We start from the raw sequence: 12,288 nt of genomic DNA on the forward strand, positions 1-12,288 counted from the left end.
CAACTCATAAGCTTAGCCGTCCAACTAATTAGCTTGGAGTTTAAGGGAGAGACTTAAATTGCAGTGAAGAAATTCCCTATGTTGTAATTAGATCCCTTATGGACTTCAACAATTCTAAGATAGTCAATTTAAAGATTATTTTATGCCATATGGATTCACAAAACAATTTGATGTAATTTATAGGGCTTTTTATGGTGTGGTTTGAACATTACTAGGGTTCTATTCATACCTGTCTGGGAACATGGCTATGAATCACCAAATGTTGCCAGTCATCAGTGATGCTCACATCAGAAATTCATGTTGCTGTGCTGGGCAATACTGCAAAGTCATGGACTCACTATGTAACATATGAGTGATTTTATATGAATATGAATATGAATATTAGTATTATGCTGTAAATATTCTGCTACAGACAATTCCTTCCATTTTTCATGGCTGTACCAACCACCAGGTTCAACAATAAAGTTTGGGGTCAGTTAAAGCTGCATACCTTCTGCTTTAACATACCTCCAAACATTATTGTTGGTGTGGAGAATTGCCAGTAACTTCTGACCTTGACCATGACTTTGTTCAGCCTTCATTTTTTTCCTTTCTGTGCTTTTAGAAACTTTTCAATATATTGTGCTAAACTGCAAGCATGACAGTTCAGCTTTGCAAGATCTTTCTAACAAGAAAAAAACCCCAAAAGATTTCTCTAAAATCTCTGGTTTAGATTTCATTTTATTTGTCATCTTTTATGAACAAGTTACGAAATATACTTCATTCACAAATCGGAAATATTTACAATTTCTTTACAACAAGGCATTATTGAGGTTTTGATTTATGGCATTCTTAGAGCATTCTGTCTTTCAAAACAAAGACAACGGTGTTGTTTTCAGCACACTGTTCATTTACACTCTGGATGTGAGATGGGAGCTTTTTAGAAGAGGAGTTTGCACTCTCTTTTGATATGATCTGTTGGGAAAACTGAGGCAGGATGCATTCAGAATGTGAGGAGAGGGACTGTGCAAATGTGTTGCTGTACCATGCCATGATCTGAAGCCATCATACTAAACCAGATGCTGCTAAGTGAAGAGGAGAAAAAGATTCCCCTGAGCCATTCTTCCTCTGCCTTCTCCTTTGAGTGGGCTAAATGCAGTTCAGTTTTTTTTCTGATTTTTGAGTCTTCATGAGAATAAGAGTCTTGCAAAGTCTATTTCAAATACTATCACAATTCAGAAAGATTATTCAGACAAAAAACTGAAAGAGAGTAGCCAGGAAGTGAGTAAATATTGTATATCCGCAAAATGTTTAGGAGAGAAATTTTGAACATGGTTCTAAAAGGGAATTGCAACTGTGCTGGTCTGCAGTTGTGACATTTGAGCCATAAAAGCTAAGATTGTTTCATTTTCTTAATTTCTTGGAGTCTGGTTTTTTCCTGAAGAAAATTCTAAAACCACTTCCTTCCATGGAACTTTTAAAAATTTCTTAATATACACTTCCATTATAAATCAGATGTGGGCCACCATTGCTTAGGTTGTCTGTCATTTCCTAGAACAAGAGTAGAAAACATTAATTAAAATTACAATTATTGCAAGGTGTTCAAAATTCAGTTATCTAAGGTTGTGATGAAATTTGAACAAACTCAGAATTTCAAACATTCAGAAACACGTTACATATTTATTTAACTTGATAAACCTCCTTATAAAAAATCAATTTTTTCCTTCATAAATTAGGTACATTTGAAAGCCGATAGATTCATTGATAGTGATTGAGTTGGACATTACACTCAGACCACATATAGAGCATTGATGGCATCTGTACTAGTTTGTGATGTTGTCCTTTGAAATTGCATCAACTCAAGCTTGTGTGCTGATCTACAAAAGAATGGAATGGTAGTTAGTTCTGTTTCCATTCAAACCTCTGTCTGTGCTGACATGCTACAAACAGATGCCAGTCAATGCCTGCTGAAATAGACATTTGGGAAGACCTAAATCCAAACAGGATCTAAGGGTTTTAAGTACTTGTTTTCCCTTGGGATGGGTCTGATTTTAGTTTTCCCTTATTATGCCAGTCTACAATTTTTAGCAGTTCAGGGATTGCTTCTCCAGTGGCAGGTGAGTCATCCCAGAGTAAGCTGACTGGCTCATGAGTCAGAATCCTAAAGCACCTGAACCAAGATTTGCTCAGAGATAGATTTTCTGATTCTCAAATTGAAATGCAAACAATACCCCCTTAGCAGCTGTCTAAGCATAGAGATGGCTACATTAATTAAACAGTTCCCTGATCTCCAAGCCTTCAAAGCCACATTGAGTTTATGGTCGGAACTACCTTATTCTGAGCAATCCCAGGGCTATTTCATACCAGATTGAATCTGGATGCAGAAATAAGTGATCTGCTGCTTATTATGTCCAATGACAGAGAATATTCAGCTATGGCAAGAGGAATGGGTACAGGCAAAATTGCAGCTTGGAGTATTTCTAACATTCAAGTAGATGAGGTGAAGGTGCCAGTGTTGGACTAGTTCTAAAATAGCTTCATGATGACCAGAGGCTCTTCTCTGCATGGAAAGATTAAATTCACCTCTTCCTCCTAGGTACACTTGGAGAAAATGTGGAATAAAAGGGATTTGTTTGTCCCCCTTCCTGTGGAAGCTTCTGTAAAAAAGTGAAGCAACATTCATTGGGCTAGACAGAGAGAGAGAGAGAAAAAGACGGAAAGAAAGAACCAAACTCTATAGCATAGTAGCTGAGATTTGTGGTAAAGAGAAAATTATTCAACCTGGTCTTTATTAGTAGTCTTACTCTGTCTCTCTCTTCTTTTAGTCCACAATATTTGGCAAGCAGAGACCAGAACTCATAGTAACATAAAGTTGTAAAGCACTAATGCCTCCTTTCTCAGATTACCAGCTACATTTTAAAGCAAATCACAGGACTTAATTGTTCCCTTCACATTTTGTGAAAGAAGGGATGTTCTATTCTCCTCTACAATGTCACCAAACCAAGTAGCCTTGCCAATCTCTTGAATCAAGCATAAGCTTCAGAGAAAATCAGGTGTGAAACTAATTTTGAGTATTTTCTACCACCCAGGTCTCCATTTGCAGATGATGGTGTTGGATGTTTTGGTATTGTGCCTTATTCTCCTCATTTATTGAAGAGAAGCATGCATGGCTAACACTGGACTATGGATCCCTGTTTGGGGATTGTCTGGCACTGTAATTTGCTTGTTTGTGGGTGCCTAAAGACTTTTTTGGATCTACACTGAAGGTAACTGTCAGCTGGGAAAGAGACCAAGAATACCAAAGCCAAAAGAGACCAAGAATACCAAATACTAACTATCAGTCAGCCATAATATTTTGATAGTAATGATGTGTCAGAAGGCTACTCATGAGTTTCCTTTTGTAAGCATCATCACTTGAATTGTCTGCAGACATCAGCTATTAGAATACCACCACAGTTTTGGAAAATAGCAACACCCAATGATTTTCCCCAATATTTCTATCTAAAAAAAAAGTTAATTAAAAAAAAAGTTGCTGAATTCGGGGAATGAAGGAGCACATAGATTAGAAGCAGAGTGAATCAATGGTGGCTACATCCAAATAAGAGTATTTGGATGCCTGTAACTAGGGTGAATATTTTAAATACTCAACTTACTTCCAGATTGCAGCGTTCACCACGTAGAGTTATGTCACTACCTGGAAGCACCATTCCTGCCTCAGAGTAACATCACAGCATCAGCCAACTTTGATTAGCTGAAGCTATGACTTCCTCGTAGAGGTGGCCCTTCCTGAAGTGACATAACAACATGGTCTCTCCCTAGTGTTCAGCGTACCTTGGAGGTAACTCTGGTGTCGGGGGAATCACCGGGCAGCTGGGCAGGTCGGTTATTTCAATACCCCTCAATCTCTAATATAAATATAACAATTATACAATAAATATAGCACCAATATACAATAAATATAGCACCAAATGCAGTACATGTCTACATTACTGTATATCAGTATAAATATACAATATAGTCATAGATATAAAACACTTCTAAGCTGTTTTCTAAATTAGGGTCTAATTTAATGTAAGTTTTTGTGCTGTGACCTAGTGTACTCAACCCTGCCAGTAGCAGGCGGTCTATGGGTCTGAGAAGTCCCAAGTCAGGCCATGTGTACATGCATACTTGGCTCTACAGCAGACATGCAGGAAGTTTGCCATCAGTGGGGCACATCCCAGATCTGCTGAGTGTGTACAGTAGGGTTGCTCTGCACCTACATTGTGGCCCTTCACCTAGGATAAGTGGACACCTGGCAGTCCTTGCTGCCAAGTGTCAAAAAGCTTAGTAGGTCAACAGGCCAGGAAGGTAGGCAGTGAACTACTGTTACACGTGGTCATCCTCACCCCAAATTGATAGGGTTTTGGCTTTTTTTATTTTGAAAGGTCTTTTCCTTTCTAAGCTGTTTCTTCTTCCGTTCCCTCTCTTCCTTTCTCCTATCTTTGTCCTTGTTGAGGCAAGAGTCTCTCTGAAAGTCAATATCTAGCCTTCCATCAGCAAGACCATCATATTTGCCTAAAAGCTCATCAGAATAATTCTTCCTTTTGAAATGAGATGGAGAAATGTATCTTGTTTGTTGATTTTATCACCCTGTTTTATGTTACTGTTGTAACCTCTACTATTTAACTTTTTAAAACATGTTTAAAACGTCATCTTCTTAAAATATTTCAAACTCCCTGTTTTTAAGACACATTTCAAGCATCATCTAAGATTAATTCAGTTTATATTTCTACTTGGAGTCTCATCTCAGTTAAGAAACTAAATAGTGACAAGTCATTTTTAACTGCTATATCATGTTTTTTCAGGGAATCTGAAAACAATTCTACAGTCTGAGCAGACTAATCCTTGCTCTGCTCTTCAGAGGTTTCAGTAGACAACAGACTCTTGAACTTAACAGTAATGCGGACTTGCAAGTGGAGGTTTAGGTGGGCAGTCCACTTGACTTTTGTTCTTTTTTTCTGCTCATTTCTCAAATGAAAGGCTTTGGATAGATACTAAGTCCAAATGCAAAGCACAGGTTTACAGTGGACAGTTAACTCCTCAAATATTATTCAGATCTGTTAAGACAAGGAGATGATTTCAAGAATTCCACTCCATTACTTGGTTTGATCCTATGTGCTCAGCTTTGGGAGCTTCAGTTTCAGCACCTAGTTATATGCCTATACACCTCGGTAGGATTCCTGTTAATACAAAAAGGAAGTAAATGCTCAGTTCTGCAAATGAGACCAGTTTTATTTAGGTGTCTAAATATGCCCTTAGGTGCTTAGGTTAAGTCACCTACATTTGTGAACTGTGGCTTTTCTGTTTAAAAAACCTAATTTATAAGCTGAGTACTTGGGAGAGGAAGAGATTGATTAAATCCTGGAAGCATGCAATGATGTGGTTACAGAAAGCTTTCTGTGCTTTTTTTACAGTACAAGACATGATAATTCATATTAATAGGGCTTCCAATTATTTAGGAAGTGCTATATTTAGCGGCTAAGCCCCTAAATAGCTATACAATGGAATTATGTTGAAAATGGATGTACTTCATTGAAATGGATGTACTGCAAATATACAGTACCTAAAAATAGCTCCATATAATGCAACATAATAAAGCTTACACAGAATGGCAGCATTTCATTTTCCAGAATCTCTTTCTCATATAAAACTGAAAACTGAACACATCTCTTGCCAATTGTAAACATTAACGCATACAGTAGCATTTCAGGATAAACAGAACAAATAAAGGAGGACACACAACTCACTTTTTCTGCCATTTCATGGGAGTGATGCAATGAATGTTCCCTTTCTGAGAACATTCGCCTTTGTTCATAGCTGGCTAGCCGACAAGTGAGCCATGAAGAAAGGGTGCAACCACCAATTCCAATGCATGCAAGAGACATGGAGGCAAGATGCAAAGAATAGAGAGCAGATGACTTCTTTGTCAGAGCACGAAGAAATTGAAAATTTAAGATTCCTCCTATTAGTCCACAGATGCAACAGGCAGAAAAAAGTATCATCTGTCAGGAGAGACAAGAGAGGTTATGTCACAGTAATATTTTTCAGAAATTGATTAATGCATATGAAATATGAGATAACTATAGTTTAATTCTTTGATAGCATCACTGACTGCAAAACTCTGGACAGTCCCTTGTTTTTAACTCTCTTAAAAACAGGTTTTTTTAAAAAACCAAGGGAATATATTAACTTTTGGTATACAAGAGTTAAGATTGATGTTGCATGTAAAAAAAAGTTGGGTAAAATGAGTAGGTAAAGTTAAAACCTATTCAATGGAAGGACCGCTAGGACACAAAACTGATTTCCAGCTGTTCATGCAAAACAGTAACATGACAGAAGGCGTCGCAATTTTCTATTGTGCAGTTTATCACCCTGCCTCAGGAGTGAATGCCTCATGTATTTGTAGTGAATCTCTCTTGCTTTGTGTGCATTCTGACTGTGCCTCCTGCTCAGTTATAATTTATTCAGTAAGATACCAGGTTGGAGGCTTTCTGCAGTTTTTGTGGGGTCTTTGAGAGTGTTCAAGGTGAATGTGCTGGTCAAAGAACCAAAAAAAAACAACAAAGAAATCTGTGATGCTGCTTTACAGAAGGTCAGTTTGGTGACTATATGGCTGGTGGGTCAGTTTGGTTGATTTTAACTTGACTAAAATGTTCCTGGAATTTTAGAAATCTGTCAAACAGGCTGCAATCAATGAGACATTTTTAAAGACCTCCTATTGCTTTTAGTCACAAAGATGTTGCACTGGTTCAGGATGTGCATTAACCTCAAATGATTCAGTAGCAAAAGACCTTATGGAGACAGTGTTAAATGATTGTCTTATTCACTTCCCTTGATACTGCTGACTTGTCAAAAGGTGATCTATATGGGCATTTAACGTTTCTCGATATGGCTCTGTATATTTACTTATCTACTGTGGTGGCAGAAATTTATGGAGCCTTACAGACTAGTTCTGTACACAACTAGGATGACAATTTCCTTAGGAATGTGGCATTGAGGATGTATTTTGCAGTCCACTGGCAAGTGACTATTACATGAGACCTCCGGAACAGATAGCTTTTAGAAACTGGCTATGGTACACATGTTTTAAGAAATGGGACTGTCATTTTAACAGAGTTTAGGATTGATATTAAAAAAAAAATTGGAAAGAGCTTTCGATTCCCATCACACTTATGCTTCTTTTATGTGACTTCCATCTGTATGTGCAGAATAATCAAGCTGACAGAAAATTAGGACTGGCATTATCACTTAAAATAAGATCATGTCTTTAACATAGAGTTCTGCTGTGACTTGTTGAGTAATAACATCATTTTGCTGCAGTCAGAAAATTACTGTACCTGAAGAGACATCTTCCATCACTTTAAAACTTACATACATGTGTTTCAGATTGCTAAACAAACTTGCTTACAGTTATGATATGTAGAAACAAACTTGGTCAGCAGCCTTACTGAGATAGCAACCCAGTGCTGGTTTTTGAAGGAGAGAAGATACAGTCCAGTGACATTATTGAGAAGCATTTATTGACTTGACATAAATCTATGTCAAGTGATTTCTGATCAAAGTTTATCCAGATACAGATAAATAGGGATGTATGGCTTAAGTAGCATAGGCTATTTCAAAACTGCCTTGTTTTTTGTGACTATTCCAAAGTGCTGATTGCTTTTTTTAGGTTGCCAACTTGTAATTTTTCTAATTGTTTATCAAAAACCCTTGCAGGCAGAAAGCCCCCAGTAAAGAGCTCAAATTAGATAGGTAAGCCTTTCAAATACTTATGTGTTATGGGTGCAGTGGAAAAACTTACAACAAGTCCAGATTTTTTTTTGGCGCACAATATTCCGCACACACCGCAAAGCAGGAACTGCAAAAAACAAGAAACCAAACAATTATTTCATCATTTAAGGTACATAGTTCAAATCCCACTTTATTGCTGTGGTGGTGGCCACAGTTCAGGCAATGTCAGCATTTTTGTCACAAACCTTATGTTTCAGGAGGTTGTAACTCAACCATAAACACTCTTACCAGATAAGAAACTGGAATGAGAAGTACTAGTGACCATAAGTCATGAGAAAAGAAAGAAATACAAATTTTAAGCTGCTTAGGTAAAGAAGCTGGAAAAAAATCCCCAGTGTTGCGAGCACAAAAATGCCTTTTTACCATTTTATTTTTCTCTCAGAAGAGTTTAGCAAGGTACTAGTCAGTGATCCGAATCATCTACTTCTAAGCATAGCACTGGGACTTAATGCCCTGATCCTACCATCTGAACCACTGAAGGATCACATATGGATCGTTGTCTTCAAGACAGTGGAAGTCTGGGCAAGAATATAATTCAGTGATGTCTGTGGGTGCAGGTGTAAATATCAGTACGTCTGTTGGTGTGACTACTCTGGGCATGCAGAAAGATCTGTTTCAGACTTCATGGCCCAATTTGCAAGAAAGAGCATGAAGGTATCTGTACTTTTTTTAATGTCATTCCCTCACATAAACTGATTTGCTAATTGTAGCACCAAGCATTAGGCAAAAATTAATTACCAAAACCAGAAAAATGCCTACCAGCTGATAAAAATAGATGATAATGCTTAATAGTGACCTCTGTCAAAGACCAGTGATGTCCTCTGATGTCTTTTTCCTCCTACAGAAAAGTTTAATGATAAAAACAATGAATAGTCCCCAGGGAAGCAGTCAGGGTAGGAACTACAGTAGTTGTATGAAAGCAATAGGGCCTTCTCCAGTTATTAGTAATACTGTCAAAAGATTTCCTGATACCTCATAAAGTCTTTTATTAAGAAATCTATGCTACCTATTTTCAATAAAGCTAACCCTACTCCCCCATTGGAAAGTAATTTTATTGTTTTAAAACTGTATTTTTCTACACTATTTTTGCATTGAGATGGTAATTCTAGCAAAAGGCTCTGCTTGTCCCTGATTTAGAATTAAATCACAGAAAAGACATGGCTGTTACATAAGAAATTAAAAAAAAAAAAAAAAAACAAACAAAAACCCAAAAACCATACCCCAAAGAGGTTCTATAAAGCATTCAGGGTCTGTGTAATATATTGCAGGTGCTTCTTATTTACACTCTAAAATTTTGCCACTTCACTATTTCAGTTGAGGAGCTGCTTTCACTCATAGTTTATCTCCCTCTAACTAAAATAGTTCATGCGTATAGCTAAGTATAAGCCTTGAGGTATCTTTTTACTCTGTTAGATCCATGAAAACAGTTCCCCATAATGAATGTGGATAAATTGTGTATATTATTTACTTTTATACTAAGCATGGGATGTGAATTTAATACCAATCAGATTATAGAGAGGGCTGGGTCACGTGGACCAGGGTGCTGAATGGTTCAGGACATACCAGAAGGCACAACTGGTAATTGCTGCTAGAACCACTGCCTAGAATAACAATAAAACAAAGCAAATCACCAAGGGGCAGTGCTCCTTCTGCACTTTCCCACAGGCAAAGAAGATTTCAACTCATCACATCTGCTTTGTAAGTGTTCGCTCAGGCTTTCTGTGAAATTTTGAGGTTTTACTCCCAATCCTGCCATTGCAGATTGCCTTCAGCTGAAGGCACATTTCAGATTTCCACACATCATGTTTTGTATTTCTCAAAATGAAGAAACCTCAAATGAAATTTGTTGAAGACATCTTTGTAATTAAGTTCTATTCAGTCAGATTTGATAAAGTGGATTAATAATATATTTTCTCTCTGTAGTGATTGAATAGGATTGAAAGGAAATTTTTGTATATAGAAAAATTAATTAGTGTTGGAAGCTATCATCATAGATAGTTTTAACTTGTTAACTAGTTTAAAAACCTCTGTGTTTGATAATTTACCTTTAAAGCTGAAAGAGCATGAAAGAGAAGGTCACCCATTTTTTTCAGGAATGCTTTAATTCTGCTCCAGTTTGAGTCAATGAAGCTCATCTATGAGCCCTAATGTACCAGCTTTTCAAAACAAGGGATGACTATTCCATTTAAAGCACTTGACTACCTGGAGTAAAGATCTGGATGCAGTAGTTAAATGTACATTAAGTTTTCTAATGATACTAGACTAGGAGACACCATGGATTGTTAAGTGTAGCGAAGCATTACAGAGAGATGTGAATAGACCTGAGAGCTGGGTAATTACCAATCATGTGAAATTTAACAAGAGCCAAGTGCTGGATTCTGCAGCTAGGACAGTGTAATCCTGGTTATACATAAATACTGGGGGTCAAGAGATTGGAAAGCAGCCACAGGAAAAGAGATCTGGGTGTCTGGCTTGATGACAAATTGAATGTGAGTCAGCAGTGCCCTGGCAGCAAAAAAGGCCAACCATGCCCTGGGGTACATCAAGAACAGCATCACCAGCTGGTGGAAGGAAGTGATTGTCCTGCTCTATTCTGCTCTGGTGCAGCTCCTTCTTGAGAATTGTGTGCTGAGATGGATGCATCAGTATGAGAAAAGCATCAAACTTTTAAAGTGTGTCCAGAGGAGGATGACCAAGATGGTGAAAGGCCTTAAGGGCAAGACTTATGAGGAGCAGCTGAGGTGACTTGGTTTGACCAGACTGAAGAAGAGAAGTCTGATGGGTGACCTCTACACAGTCTACACCTTTCTCAAGGCAGGCAGCGGAGGGAGAGGGGCTTATCTCTCTTTGATGATCAGTGATCACAAGGAAAGGGAGTGAAGTTTCATCAGAGGAAGGTTCTTCACTGCGAGGGTGGTCAGCCACTGGAACGGGCTCCCCAGGAAAGGGATCATGGCACCAAGACTGTCAGAGGTCAAGGAGCACTCTGGATGCTGCTATTAGTCTTATGATTTATTATTAGGTAGTCCTGCAAGAAGCATGGAGTTGGACTTGGTGATCTTTATGGGTCCCTTACAAGTTGAGAAATTCTACAATTTTATGATTATATTGTATTGTGTCATGTATACTCTGTATGTATTTTCTCTCTCTACATCTATAGTGTTTGTAGATATAGGCAAGGAATAACATGTTCCACAGTTAAAGAGCTAAAAGAGTTCTTTGTATTCTAACTCAGATGAATTACATATTCATGCTTCCTCAACATTCTTCTGTTTAATCTTGAGGTCATGCTGAAGTTTTATAATCTGTATGGCTATGAGGTAAACAAGTTGTGAAACCGAATGCACTCAAGTGCCTGAATATGTTAAAAAACCTTGGGTGAAAAGTATTCGGGCAGTAGCAAAGGATTAATGTTATTTAGGTTGGGTTTTTTTTAAGACAACAGTGTATTACATTCATGGAGAAGAGGATTACCCAAAACCTAGTATGGATATTTATTTATGTCAGCATGCATTTTGCAATTAAAACCAATGGATGGCTTTGTGCCACAAGGTCAGGCTATTATACCTCATGCAAAGCTTTGAAACTTCTGAGCCAAGTTCATGACTCTCTTCTAAGGCTGATTCGTTGCAAACAGTGGAAACCTGCTCTATGAAGAGAGTATTAGTAATAGCCATGGCTCAGGAACACTGCTCATGTAGAATTTCTTTAGCCAAGCTTTCCAATTTGGAGACATCTAGAACAGTTAGGATTTCAGTGAGATATTATGTGATTAACTCTATTCTCTGCTTTTTGATAGCATAGCAACTTAATTTTTTTTTTATTTTCTTTTTTTCTTTTTTCTTTTTCTTTTTTTTGTTTTTTTGGTTTTTTGGGCTCTTTTTGTTGTGGTGCTATAGGAATTTCCTATAAAATTTTTGATGTCTCAGTGTTGTGATCAGCAGTAGTGAAAAGTGGAAGGGAAAAACTACACTGGCCCTTCATACCAGAAAAATGATGAAGTAAAAATCAGATTGAAGGTGTCTTTTACTTGGAATCTTCTATTTTATAATACTGCCAACTGGAATGCCGCCATCAGGGGCTCTGTTGTCTTGACATTTTCTCTATCTGTTCTTGGCTATTCTGAAAGACTAGTTGTCAATGTGTTATAACAGTAAAACTTGGTTTGTAACTGTTGAGCTACTCTGGACTACTGTTTACCCTTGACTTACTAATACTGTTGTGGTGAGGACTTGCTCCTTTCTACTTGATCATTGATCATCCTTAATAAATTTTTACCAGCCAATCTCATAGACTTTTAAATGTATTTTCTAACTATATATTTTCTAACAATTTAACCTAACTTACCTGAGGTAAGTTAGGCAAACAGACTTATACTGAAAATACAGGAAATCAGGAGTGGAAAAGGAATATATCACTGACGATAAGCTTCTTGTAAGAATGCTCTGTTATTGAAGTGTTCACAATTTATGCAGA

The 12,288-nt window shown here is 37.5% G+C and overlaps 1 protein-coding gene across 6 annotated transcripts in view; it reads right to left on the reverse strand.

Moving 5' to 3' along the window:
* Window positions 1-702: 702 nt before the first annotated feature.
* Window positions 703-12,288, reverse strand: part of TMEM196 (transmembrane protein 196) — a 101,380-nt gene continuing 89,794 nt past the window's right edge. For 4 of the 6 annotated variants that reach the window (XM_071429152.1, XM_071429148.1, XM_071429146.1 and 1 more), the window contains 4 exons: window positions 7,823-7,879; window positions 5,769-6,023; window positions 3,811-3,884; window positions 703-1,530 (listed from right to left, as the gene is read on the reverse strand). In XM_071429152.1, coding sequence (XP_071285253.1) covers window positions 1,524-1,530; window positions 3,811-3,884; window positions 5,769-6,023 — 336 coding nt within the window. In that variant the 5' untranslated portion in view covers window positions 7,823-7,879 and the 3' untranslated portion in view covers window positions 703-1,523. The remainder of the gene's footprint in view (window positions 1,531-3,810; window positions 3,885-5,768; window positions 6,024-7,822; window positions 7,880-12,288) is intronic. The other 2 variants (XM_071429150.1, XM_071429151.1) reach the window with 1 other exon arrangement.

This window comes from Agelaius tricolor, unplaced genomic scaffold (genome assembly GCF_023055355.1).
Source record: "Agelaius tricolor isolate 1412-34295 unplaced genomic scaffold, bAgeTri1.0.p SCAF_6, whole genome shotgun sequence".
Classification (NCBI taxonomy): Eukaryota; Metazoa; Chordata; class Aves; order Passeriformes; family Icteridae; genus Agelaius; species Agelaius tricolor.